General features: G+C 46.8%; 1 protein-coding gene across 6 annotated transcripts in view; it reads left to right on the forward strand.

Annotated features, from left to right (window-relative positions):
• The window catches only part of LOC139747638 (transcription factor Sp9-like), a 135,797-nt gene that overhangs the window by 37,268 nt on the left and 85,174 nt on the right, over positions 1-13,355 (forward strand). For 4 of the 6 annotated variants that reach the window (XM_071660139.1, XM_071660144.1, XM_071660145.1 and 1 more), the window contains exon 2: positions 8,567-8,596. The exons of the other annotated variants lie outside the window; for them this stretch is intronic. In XM_071660139.1, coding sequence (XP_071516240.1) covers positions 8,567-8,596 — 30 coding nt within the window. The remainder of the gene's footprint in view (positions 1-8,566; positions 8,597-13,355) is intronic. 6 annotated transcript variants of the gene reach the window in all.

Raw genomic sequence — 13,355 nt, forward strand, 5'->3', positions numbered from 1 at the left:
AGAGAGAGAATGTCGACCCAGCAACTCGTTCTGAAGGCAGGGGGCAAGATTCACAAAGGAGAAAATTCATCCTTGTATATCATGCGGTGTCGCTTTTTTTTTCCTTAATGTTAATAAGGTTTACACTCTCTCTCTCTCTCTCTCTCTCTCTCTCTCTCTCTCTCTCTCTCTCTGTAAATGATTACTTCGTAAAAAAAAAAGGGGGAGAGAGATTCTGGATCGTGTTTTAGTAAATGAAAGTGTAAAAAAGTGAGTGTCAGGTTTTCAATTTACATCTTCAATTTACATATCCATCTACCATCAGTGTTGTGCAGCCCTTTCTTGCATCGACACCGGAGCCATCGTAAAACTCAAGTTAGTTCGGTCGGAGACCAGCAGTAAAGGCTAATGGGTTGACACTAAACAGCACCATTCATTTGCTGTAGGGCTTAAGCCAAAATGGCTCAGGCATCATGCATGATGGAGTCATGTTCTAAAATGTCACATTCCTGGCTACTTGCTAGCCTGCAGTGTGAATGCGAGGCAAGGAGGTAGATCCGTCTGGACTTTAGGATACTCCTCCCTGTGTAAGAATCCAGGTGTGACCCAGTCCAGCCTCGCCTGGCAATGTGGATTCGTCTGCGTGTGTGTGTGTCTGTGTTTATTTGTATTAAGATATACTGCAGGTGTTTCTCAAGACTTCCATAATGTCGTGTCATATATATATATATATATATATATATATATATATATATATATATATATATATATATATATATATATATATATATATACGTATAATGATTTGTCTGTCTGCTTTGCGAATTAATACAACTGTTTACGATACGACACCAGACCGTAACTAGATTCATAATGGTTCGACCAAGATGTTTCTAAAAACCTCAAGAGACATTAATTAAACCTTTTCTGGACGTCAGGTACATGAATGGCTGTCTACCGTCACACATTACCGTCAGAGTCTGCGGTTTCCTTCGTACATTTATATGCGTCTTCACTCCTCGCCGTCTCCAGGCCTTCAGACCCTGGGCGTTATAAAAGACTTACGCCGCGCGTTCTTTTGGTAATGTATTGTGGTCTCCCGATGTCGCAAATGAGTAAATAACCTTTGTTTATGCGAGTTCTATGTCGCCTCCTGCGCTAGTCGCGAACTGCAGTTGGCTGTAGGGTAGGGTAGGTATTAATGGTCTTCTGGAAGACTTAATATCGAGATGAAATGATCATCTTATCTCTGGCTTCTGACGGTATCAAAAAAAGAAAATTCCTTCGGCTGGATTCCTCAACTGTGGCTGTCATGTTTGCCCCCCAACCAACCCAACCATCATTCATGCCATACCACCATGTATAAGCTAGTAACACCTTCACATCCTCAATGCCTCTTGTACAACCTCCATTCTGCTGTCTCACACACACACACACACACACACACACACACACACACACACACACACACTTACAACTTCCATATACATTCTAACCTTACGTGTAACTTTCCTCACCGCTGCTCTGAATTCTGTTCTCAACCTCCTCACACCGCCTCATCTCACTCAAGACCCATCCCTCACTCTTGTCAACTTGACATGCGACGCTCAGAAAAGTAGGACTTTCGTATTTTCAACTTCCTTACGCTGTCTTCGCCCAGCAGCGCCTTACCCCTCCTCTTCCATGCGTCTTACAAGCCGTTCTTGACGCGTCTCTCATCCGTCTCCACCGCACCCATCTCCCTCACCCATCTCCATCAACACCACAGCTCCAGCTCCAGCTCCTCCTCCTGTTCCTTCTCCACCTCCACGATCTCGCCACCGGAAATATCCGTCCAAGGACTTACTTCAGACTGATGGTTTTTATCTCGAAATTTACAGCAGATAACGAGAGGAAGATTACACAGTTAGCGATCGATTTTCTGGCCCTCGTCCCCGCCAGCGAATAATTTGTTTGAGTTTATCACGAGCTCTCAGGATTCCTTCAAAGGAGAGGCGGGTAGGAGGGAGGAGAGAGGAAGGATACGAGAGAATTGGTAAATCCTCAGCTGATTATGCTGTTATAAAATCGGATATTGTGGCGACTTTGCCGTATCATCGTGCAGATCTCAGCATCTAGAGCTCTCTCTCTCTCTCTCTCTCTCTCTCTCTCTCTCTCTCTCTCTCTCTCTCTCTCTCTCTCTCTCTCTCTCAGGGTCTGCAAGGTTGCGGCCAAGCCAGCCAGCCAGCCAAGCAGAACTCACAGATGCCCAGGGAGAAGCCACCTCCTCCCTCCTTCCCCCAACTCAAAGGAATCATACGTTATGATCGGGTTGTTCAAACATGAAGGTTATTGTTGCGTGAGGTCTACCAATTATCGAAATAAGTGATAGGATATATATGTCTTTCCTTCTATCTTTCTTTCTCAGTCATGTTGAAGGAGTACCATCATAGGATATATATCTCTCTCCTTCTATCTTTCTTTCTCAGTCAAGTTGAAGGAGTACCATTATAAGATATATATTTCTTTCCTTCTATCTTTCTTTCTCAGTCAAGTTGAAGGAGTACCATTATTCCTTCTACGAGACCCGAGTCATTTTCCATCACACGCCTGGCCACAACTGCTGATATAATTCCCTTAATAATCAACTCCATATTCGTAGTCATAACATGGTCGCCTAGTCGCTCCTGAGGGAATTAGTGAAATAACTGATAATTCAGTTTACCAGATTGAGAAAGCTTCCATTACTGGCGTTGTCCTTGCTTGACTTGCATGCAAATGCATCCTTTGCTTCGTCTCTTCCGACAAGCAAAGATTTTTATACCAGGAGGTCTACAGGGCTGTGGCGTCCCCCACCACCACTGAAAGAATACGATCGCTTGTGTCCATTTCTTATTTGGCCCATTTTTTTTTCAAAGCTTGTGTCCATTTCTTATTTGGCCCATTTTTTTTTCACCGCTTGTGTCCATTTCTTATATTGCCCATTTTTTTTTTCATCACTTGTGTCCATTTCTTAATTGGCCCATTTTTTTCATCTTTTGTGTCCATTTCTTATTTGGCCCATTTTTTTCGTCGTTTGTGTCCATTTCTTATTTGGCCCATTTTTTTCGTCGTTTGTGTCCATTTCTTATTTGGCCCCATTTTTTTTCATAGCTTGTGTCCATTTCTTATTTGGCCCATATTTTTTTCATCGCTTGTGTCCATTTCTTAATTGGCCCATTTTTTTCATTTGGTAGGTTTTGTCATAAATGGTAATAGCATATGGATTTTTTTTCTTTCCTTCCTTTCCCTGTGAAGTATTGCATGAGTGTGTCTGTTTTTTACGTCTGAATGTCAAATCCTCTCTCTCTCTCTCTCTCTCTCTCTCTCTCTCTCTCTCTCTCTCTCTCTCTCTCTCTCTCTCTGCGTAAACATGTGCACACATACACACGTGTGTTTCTACGGTGCGGATAGGTAGTTAGGATGAAAAAGGAGTGTGTGTGAGAGAGAGAGAGAGAGAGAGAGAGAGAGAGAGAGAGAGAGAGAGAGAGAGAGAGAGAGAGAGCAGAAAGAGCGTACGTGACGGTGAACAAGACCACACCATACACCCGAGGGTGATGATCAACACAGCAGACATTGGACACATGGGGAGGTCTGTCCGGTCAGCCATGGGACACGGGGTTAGAGAGAGAGGTTTCCCTCCCGCCCACAAGGATAGATTACCCTGGGAGCCGATGGTAATAGGTCTTTGTCCCCCTTTGGTGGGCGGGTCAGAGCCCCATTAATAGCCAGGAGTGAGAGGGAGCGGGGGAATGAGAGAGAGAGAGAGAGAGAGAGAGAGAGAGAGAGAGAGAGAGAGAGAGAGAGAGAGAATGTACACACGTGCGAATATCTGCAAAAAAGAGAGAGAAAGAGAGAAAAGGTACCTATTTGCCCATACCTACAAAAGAGAGAGAGAGAGAGAGGGGGGGGGGGGAAACGTACCTACGAGTACCACCTATGTGAGAGAGAGAGAGAGAGAGAGAGAGAGAGAGAGAGAGAGAGAGAGAGAGAGAGAGAGAGAGAGAGAGAAGCAGAAAAAGCCACTTCCTTCCAGCTATAAATATCATTATATGCTTGTTAGGCTCGTTAGCCTGTTAGGCTTGTTATCCTGTTAGCTGTGGCATTTGAGTGTTTGTTGACATCTATTTATACCTTAAGTGCCTGAGACAAGGCTTGTGAGATGGCTTGTCATGGTTGATGGTCATTATCCTTAATTATTGTATCTAACTTTTAATTCAAGGGACGAGATCCATTCACAGTCGTCTGAGGCCGGTTATTAAGCTCGACGTTTATTGTTTGTTCTTATTTAGTGCATAGAACGGTTGTTTGGAAGGTGTGTGTGTGTGTGTGTGTGTGTGTGTGTGTGTGTGGTGGAGTCAGTGTGGGCGGCTTCGTGAAGGGGGACACCCTGTCTTCTTACTTCGCATCTTGCCTACCTGTCTGTCTGTGTGTGTCTCTCTCTGTAGACCCGGTGTGTTGTTTTTGCTCTTGGTTCCCAAGTGCATGGTGCATCAGGAGACGCGTGTGTAATCCTCATGCGTCATCATGCATCGCAGCAGCCTTGTGTTGTGTGTTTGTGTGTCGTCACTGTATGGTGTGTTCAGACGCGTGTTTATCGTCATGCACCAATTCTCTGGTGGATATTCGAGGCCAGATGCCATGAGCATCTGTAGTGTCATTTCTTTTTTTTTTTTCACTTTGAATCACTGCTTGTCTTTCTCCCTTCCTGTGAATTTCTACTTGTCTTCCTCCCTTCCTGTGAATCTCCAATTGTCTTCCTCCCTTCCTGTGAATCTCCACTTGTCTTCCTCCCTTCCTGTCAATCTCCACTTGTCTTCCTCCCTTCCTGTCAATCTCCACTTGTCTTCCTCCCTTCCTGTCAATCTCCACTTGTCTTCGTCACTTCCTGTGAATCTCCACTTGTTTCCTGTGAATCTCCACTTGTCTTCCTCCCTTCCTGTGAATCTCCACTTGTCTTCCTCCCTTCCTGTGAATCTCCACTTGTCTTCCTCCCTTCCTGTGAATCTCCACTTGTCTTCCTCCCTTCCTGTGAACCTCCACTTGTCTTCCTCACCATCCGTGAGTCTCCATATGTCTTCTTCATCTTGTTTTTAACCTCCATTTGTCTTACTTTCTTCCGATAGTCTTCCCTCCTTTAAATGAATCTCCACTTGTCCTCCTCCCTCCCCATGAACTTCCACTTGCCTTCCTTCCTCCCATCCTCAAAAAGAAAATCATTCTCCCCACTTGTCTTCCTCATCCTCTGTCTCTTGCAGATCTTTTTCACATCTGTCGAGAAAAAGATGTATGAATACCCCCCCAGCTTGCGTGACATGCTGGAAAGTTATTATTAATCTTGTCTCGAAAATTTTCTTTGTTTAAACCCACAGACGATCATTGTCATGGTCTCCAGTCTATGAGGAGCTCAGAAAATACGAGCGTTTCTCCATAAGAATTCGTTGAATCTAACGAATATGACAAGAGCTCTTCTTTAGCACAAAATACGCTGTCAGAGCTCCCATATGTATACACAAACTCATGGAAAGAGACACATGACATATTTTCTTTCTAAAGTCATTCACATTTAGTCGTCTTTTTTTTTCTTCTTCTTCCCCTGCAATAAATTCAGACTTAGCTGGCAGCTAAAGCCACCAAATAGGGTGGTGCAGTCTGAAATTTGGGGCCATTCTTTGCCTCGTCTTTTGGGTGAAGCTGTCGAGCTGATGGGCAGAGAGAGAGAGGCGATAAAAAGCAGAAACAGCAGCAGCAGTAGCAGCAGCAGAAACTCTTTGGCTGTCAACATCTTTCAAGGATCTGTGTCGCTATCATCACCTTCCGGAGACGTTTTCTCCCGGCGGTGTCTTCATGATCATGTTCCAGACTTTTCATTCATCATCACCTTCTCGCTTCCTGACTCTGCCTTCACTATCACCTCCCTGTCTCTCTCCTCTCTCCCTGTCATCCCTCTGTCTCTTCTCTCCCATGTCACCTCCCCGATTCTCTTTCCTCCCTTCCCCTGTTGTCTGACTCCCATTATACTCTTCTTCAGTTAGCCTTCCTCTCCTCCCTTCACACTTTCCCATCCTTCTACATGTCTGTATAATCCCAGCCTTCCATTACCTCCCTTAATTCTAATCTCCTTCGTATATATTTCATTCTAGTCTCCCTCCACTCACCCTCCAAGCATTACCTCCAGCACTGCTCTCCCTCGCTACACCTCCTCCCACAGCCTTCACCACAACCCCCGGCGCAAAATTTCTCCTCCTTCTCCTCCTCCTCCTTTCCCTCAACCTTCCCCACCCCCCCAAGCCTCCCCCCCCCCCCCCCCACCACCACAAGCGCCCGCCTACCTGCCTCACCTCCCTCTCCCTCCTCCTCCCCGGCTCCTCGAGGTAGTAGGAAGGCGTCCGTTTTGGGCAAGATTCGTGACAATAAATTCCGTAAATCATCTCGAGCGTTTTGCCCAGTCATGTGTTGTGGTTGCCGTGTATTGATTGTCTTGTTGGCTCTAGTGTTGCTGGATGTTGCTTGTTAGTGTTTCTCTCTTATTCCAGTCCTACATAGGAGTGGCGGGTGGGATGGGAGATTGTGGGAGAGGGGTCAGTAAAAGTGGGACGGTATACTTAAAATCGTATCATTTTTCGCAATTATGCCACAGTAAACTTGGTGGACCTTAATTATTTATTGAGTTGTTGTTCTTCGAAGTCGCAAAAGCTGTGTGTGTGTGTGTGTGTGTGTGTGTGTGTGTGTGTGTGTGTGTGTGTGTGTGATTGAGTAATCATTGAGGATATTACTTTGACTTGGGGGAAGGCAACTGGCATTGCCTGTTCTCAGTCGCTCGCCTACCGTCTTGAGGTCAGCGCTTCTGAAGACTCGCCCTAGCGCAGGAGACTTGGGCTGTGGGCGTCGAGGAGACTCCCAGAGGAGTAAATGTGTGCGCAATAGTGACCAAGTGCTGCTGCTACGCGCACGGCTGCTACTGCTCCTCCCACGTTATCCTAGGGAGAGGCCGTTCTTACTCCACACACACACACACACACACACACACACACACACACACACACACACACACACACACACACACACACACACGTACAGAAATACTTGTATAGTGTAAGGGTGGTTGATGAAGGGAACAGGGTGATTGGGGACATGGTTAATACAGACAGCATACGTTAAATTTAAGAGGCTGTACGAGAGTACAGAGTATTCAACGGGCAATCATAAACAGGTAATGACAAACACACACACACAACACACACACACACACACACACACACACACACACACACACACACACACACACATAAGCCACCTCCAACAACCTTCAGTCGTCTCCTCTGGCGAGTTGGGAAGGAACGGGTGGAGAGAGGGAGTGGCGGAGGTGGACGGCTGGGGACAGAGGGAGGGAGCTGGAAGCCTATTTAATCTATTTTGACCTTAGAATGACCTCTCAAGTGACCCCCACTCATCATCCACCCATTTCCCTCCCCCAGCCTCCTCCTCCGGCGAGGTGACTAAACTGTCAACGCTATTATCTCTCTCTCTCTCTCTCTCTCTCTCTCTCTCTCTCTCTCTCTCTCTCTCTCTCTCTCTCTCTCTCTCTCGCCGTTTGTCACTAGTACCGCCTCCGCAGACAGACAGACGACGACGGAGGCGCTGCAGGAGTGACGTCTGTTGCAGGTGTTCCGTTCTTGACCGGATGACAACCGGATGAAAATCCCGCTACGTCGGTGACGCAAGGCAGTGCGCGCGCGAGAGAGGACGGACGGACGGGTTCGGCTAACAAGTGGTCTTGGTTACGTAACCGATAGATAGGTGGCGGGAGTGAGTGCTTCGTCTGTCGTGGCGCTACCTACCTTACCGACCGAGGTAAGGAGGAAGTGGTGGCATGGCGCTACCTATCTTACCGACCGAGGTAAGGAGGAAGTGGTGGCATGGCGCTACCTACCTTACCGACGGAGAGGTTGGTGGTCGGGACACAGTGGCAAGAACCCACGGGCGCTGGACACTAGACCGTAGAGATAACCTTGTAGGCAATAACTGGATTTATAACATATACCACGCTGGCGTGCGCCCACGCCCTCCCCCACGCCCATCTAGGCACTTAAGACCCAATAGGACAGAACGATCCCTCCCTCATTATTATCCTTCTTTTTTTTTTAATGTGATAATCATGATTATATGGATTAATGTGATTACTGATCATATGCTTGTAAGTTAAGGACGTGCTTTTGGAGGAACCTTTAATGCTTACTTGGGAGACGGGACCATATTCCACCGTCACCCGCTCCTCCACTTACCTATGGCCATGTGTGTCCCTCAACCTTCCTCCCATCTGTGTCAAATGTGTGTTTAACAAACAATGGGTTGACCTAAAACAACAACCACACCAAACACCCACCCTCCCCCCATCCATCCTTCACCCTGGGGGGTAGGGCGGCAACCAATTCCCATTTTCTGTAGACTAAGAACATGTTATGATGACGCCCCCTAGTCAATCCAGCCCTAGCCCTCCTTCCCTCCATCAACCACTCCTTAATCTCCCGTTGGCTTCCATCATGAATGCGACCATCTTCTGTTTCAGCCCCCGCCCGTGATTCCTCAGCAGGCCAAGGTACAGTGAAGAGCCACCCTCGTATACCACACTCACGACAGCAACACTATATTGCACCACTCCTCCTCCTCCTCTCTTTCTCGCTCTCTCTTTGGAATGCACATTTTACTCCTCCTCCTTGTTGCCTGGGTAACCAGTCTGCTGCTGGTGTATATGCCCGAGGCGTCGAGCCAGACCTTAAAGGACCAGTTGGTGCGCCCTGGGGTCATTGGTGCCAGACCTGGACTTGACGAGCTGTTTTTGCCCTAAAGTCTGGTACCAGCTTTGGACTTGACCAACTGTCGTACCCTGGGGTGTTGGTGCCAGCAGACCTGGACTTGAGACCAACTAGCGCCACCGCTTAAGGGATGTCTGGTGCCAGACCTACTCCAGCGGTGGACAAGACAGGAGCTACGAACACCATCCGATTCCAGGAACTGGTGGAGGTCTAGGTCGAGATGGCTTGTTGACATCCGCCACCAGCTCTTCCCAGACTGGGTCTCCTCTCTCAGTACTTTAGAATGTTACAACAATGTTACAGTGCCCTGTTCTCCTGACACGTCCTTCTTATCCATTCTCTTTGAGCATGCACGGGTTTGAAATATGTAAGTGATTTTTAATGATGATGGAATAATAGTGATGATATTTCTAGATTATTATCACACACACACACACACACACACACACACACACACACACACAGAGAGAGGCTCCAGCAGCCCAAGTCTGTGTTACTTCACACTTATACACTTATAAGATACCTACTTTATGATTGTTTTTTTTATCAGTACCTTCGTCACCGGGAGCAACTCCCACCTCCCCCACTCCTCAAATCGAATCTTCAGCCTCTACTTGACCCTCCCTTAAGCGCACACACACACCTCAAAGATCATCACTTAACCTGGTATCGTAATTCCATGATTTCACTTCGCGCTACACCGCGCCAGAATATCCTGTTTGTATGTTCGGCGCTTTCGTCCACCGAGAAACCACTGGTGACAGTTGGCGAAACGCTAGATTTTCATAGTGGCAACTTTGGCTCCACTGCATCTACCTGCAGTAGGAGTATCTCTGTGCGTATGAGGGGATGTGTGAGCTTCGGTCTCTTTGCGTATCATCTGAGGGTATATGTGAGGTTCGGCCTCTGTGCGTATCACATGAGGGTATTTGTGAGGTTTGGCCTTTGTGCATATCACATGAGGGTATCTGTGAGGTTTGGCCTCTATGCATATCAAATGAGGGTATCTGTGAGGTTTGCCTTTGAATAACAATGCGGAAATAGAGACGAATAACAAATTAGATTACTGATAATCAAAATATTTCGTAAAACGTTTGTTATTTCCCTTTCGTACATCACGTGTGGAGGAGAGAGAGAGAGAGAGAGAGAGAGAGAGAGAGAGAGAGAGAGAGAGAGAGAGAGAGAGAGAGAGAGAGATTAACACGTACGTGTTGGTCCCCACCTCTGGCCCAGGCATTTCCATCATAAACGTCTTTTTTGACTTTCTCATAAGTACTTTTATTTACTTTCCCATTGCTTAGCTTATAACACGTGTCCACTGCCCTTTTGCAGGTGTGTGTGTGTGTGTGTGTGTGTGTGTGTGTGTGTGTGTGTGTGTGTGTGTGTGTGTTTTGAGAGATAAAGGAATTAAATAGATCAGGATTTTCACCCGGAGATTAAGACTGTGAACAGAGAGACAGAGGATATCATACAGGCCGACTGGTTACCCCCCGCGTGTGCAGGCGAATAAAGATTACATTAATCCTAACAAATCCACCACATTAATCCTAACAAATCCACCACATTAATCCTGACAAATCCACCGCCACACGCGGGTCTGTCATCATCACCGCTCCCCTCCTCCCCAACCCTAGCTCCTCCCCAGGCTCAGCACCCCACCCCGGGTATCACCGCGTCGTCGTGATGGAAGCGGGTGTTTGTGTGGGAGGGAGTTTGGGGAGGATATGACAGACGCCCGTCAAAACTCCCCCTGGGGAACGCCGCGACAAGCGACCCTGATATGGTCACGGCTCCTCCCTATCCAACTCTCTCTCTCTCCCGCCGCCACCACCTCCCTCACTCCCTACTCCCCCTGTCGGTCACCTCAGCTTCCTCCCCAACCTGGCGTCACCTACCCCTCTCTCCCCTCCCGCTTTCGTAAGCTAGATGACCTGAAATGCTAATGGAGTCTCTCTCTCTCTCTCTCTCTCTCTCTCTCTCTCTCTCTCTCTCTCTCTCTCTCTCTCTCTCTCTCTCGACACACACACACAATACCTGCTGTGTTACAGACGAGAGGTTTTTGTCCTTGAGGAAATAAAAACTTTTTTTTTTTAAGATAAAATCTCGAAGGAAGGAAAGAATTAAGGCCACCTCGAAAAAAAAGAAAAAAAAAAAAGCCAAACTTCCTGGCCAACATCCATGTTTTTTTTCTTCTAAAAACGGGTGTTGCATCATTCCACTCATGCTCTTATCATGTTCGATCCCTGTTAACAACAGATCCACTATACACCGTTGCTTACCTGTTCTTCAGAAGAACTTGGAATCTTAAAACTGTTGCTTACTTGTCCTTCAGAAGAACATGGAACCTTAAAATTGTTGCTTACCTGTTCTTCAGGAGAACATGGAACCCTCAAACTGTTGCTTACCTGTTCTTCAGAAGAACATGGAACCTTAAAACTGTTGCTTACCTGTTCTTCTTCAGAACATGGAACCCTCAAACTGTTGCTAACATGTTCTTCTTCAGAACATGGAACCGTAAAACTGTTGCTTACTTATCCTTCAAAGGAACATGGAATCTTAAAACTGTTGCTCACCAGTTCTTCAAAAGAACATGGAACCTTCAAACTGTTGCATACTTGTCCTTCAGAAAACATGGAACCCTCAAACTGTTGCTTGTCCTTCCGAAGAACATGGAACCTTAAAACTCTATACAAATGGTCTTCTCTATAACCACAAATAGGCCCTATGAGACCAATGGATATTTTGCTGTTCGAATTCCCTTGAAATTGCAAAAAAAAGGACCAATTGGCTAACTCCTCCTACCTACACCCAGACAACTGTTAGACCGTCATCTAACCAAAGCTTAAGCATGATTAATGTGTACATTAACCGGTCTTTATCCTTGTTCATAACCAAAGTCCGTACATATTGTGGCTTTTCCAATGTCGTGGATGAACGTCCTCATCGGCAGATGGTTATTCTTTACGTTTCGTCCGTGTGACTTTCTAATTCAACGACTTTACTCATATCTTGTTAATGATGAGTTCTTCTTTGTCTTGAAGAACCTCCCATCTGGAGATTCCTTTTGGTCTTGTGGTCGATAAGTGACGGTGGTTTGGTCAGCCATTGAATTGTGTGATATCCTATATATACATATTCTTTCTTTCTTTCTCCTGACGTTTCAATCATAATATTTTGGGATTGTGACGCCTGCTTGAGCTGCAATGGCATTAACGAACGTCATGACTCTCTCTCTCTCTCTCTCTCTCTCTCTCTCTCTCTCTCTCTCTCTCTCTCTCTCTATCTATCTATCTATCTATATCTATCTGTCTATCTATCTATCTATCTATCCATCTACCATTCTGTCTATCTAACTATCTACGAAGAGTGATAGTGACCCCAACACACACACCCCCAGTAATCCACTGGTATACAGGTGGATCGCCCCAGACCCCTGAAGGAGTCACTTCCATACATCCATTTCTTCGCACAAAACCCACCACAAATTCCTTTTCTTTCCATTGTGTGACAATTAGCTCCTGATGAGGGAAGCGAGCCCTCGCGGTCCTTCGACCCGCAAACCCTGACCTGACCTGACCTGCAGCCCGGGATCCTTAGGGGGGTATCAAAGGGGGGTCAGGATTATTGGCTCAGACCCGCTGTTCAGTAATGGATGTTTAACGTTCTTTTATGTGGCGGACACGCCGTCCGGCGCGTGGAGAACCCCGCGTGAGAAGTTATTATCCCGAGGTGACCTCTCTCGCCCCTCTGGTCGTGACCTCCCGCACGCCTGATGTCCGCCAGGCCTCCACCCCCACAACCCTGTGGCGACCTCAGGTCAACCACTTTGCCGAACTCAATTCCCTCCCGGGTGATCCCTCCAGGGAATACTTGTTTGTGTGCTCGTACGTCAGGACTAAGGGGTACATGTGCCTTTGTTTGGTGAGAATGAAATGGCTGTTCTCAAGGACACGGGCCTCGTTTGTTTAGAGGATAAAACTGATTGACTCTAATTCGTCCTTTTTTTGTGTGTGTGTGTGTGTGAGGAATATTTGCAGAGCTGGAAGTCATGGATGAGCTCTGGTATATGGGCAGTCATTACCAAGGAAAATGGCAGTCATGTAAGGGGTTAAGCTCGTAAGGGCACCGAACACTCTCTCTCTCTCTCTCTCTCTCTCTCTCTCTCTCTCTCTCTCTCTCTCTCTCTCTCTTCTCTCTCATTCTCTCTCTCTCTCCACAGACGGAGCAAAAGACGATGCGAACAGGTAGGAAGTGGATTCGACGTTAAGACTTTAAGGAGGAGAGAGAATCTTACATTTGCCCAAAGAAGGATTCTCTGTTAGGGAAAGGGAAAGCAAGCCCGTGTACAGCATCGACCAAGTGTTGAACAGTCTGTCTCAACAGGCAAAGAGAGAGTGCTCTCCGTTTAGCCTCGGCTGGGTGGGTATGGCACCCCAGGCGTGCCCCAGGACTCCTATCCGCGACAGTACACTAACAGTCAGATGACTAATAGCGCCTTCGAGTGGGAAGAACCCATGACTTTGGCTTAGCAGCTTTCTATTC

Source organism: Panulirus ornatus, chromosome 69, assembly GCF_036320965.1.
Source record: "Panulirus ornatus isolate Po-2019 chromosome 69, ASM3632096v1, whole genome shotgun sequence".
NCBI lineage: Eukaryota > Metazoa > Arthropoda > Malacostraca > Decapoda > Palinuridae > Panulirus > Panulirus ornatus.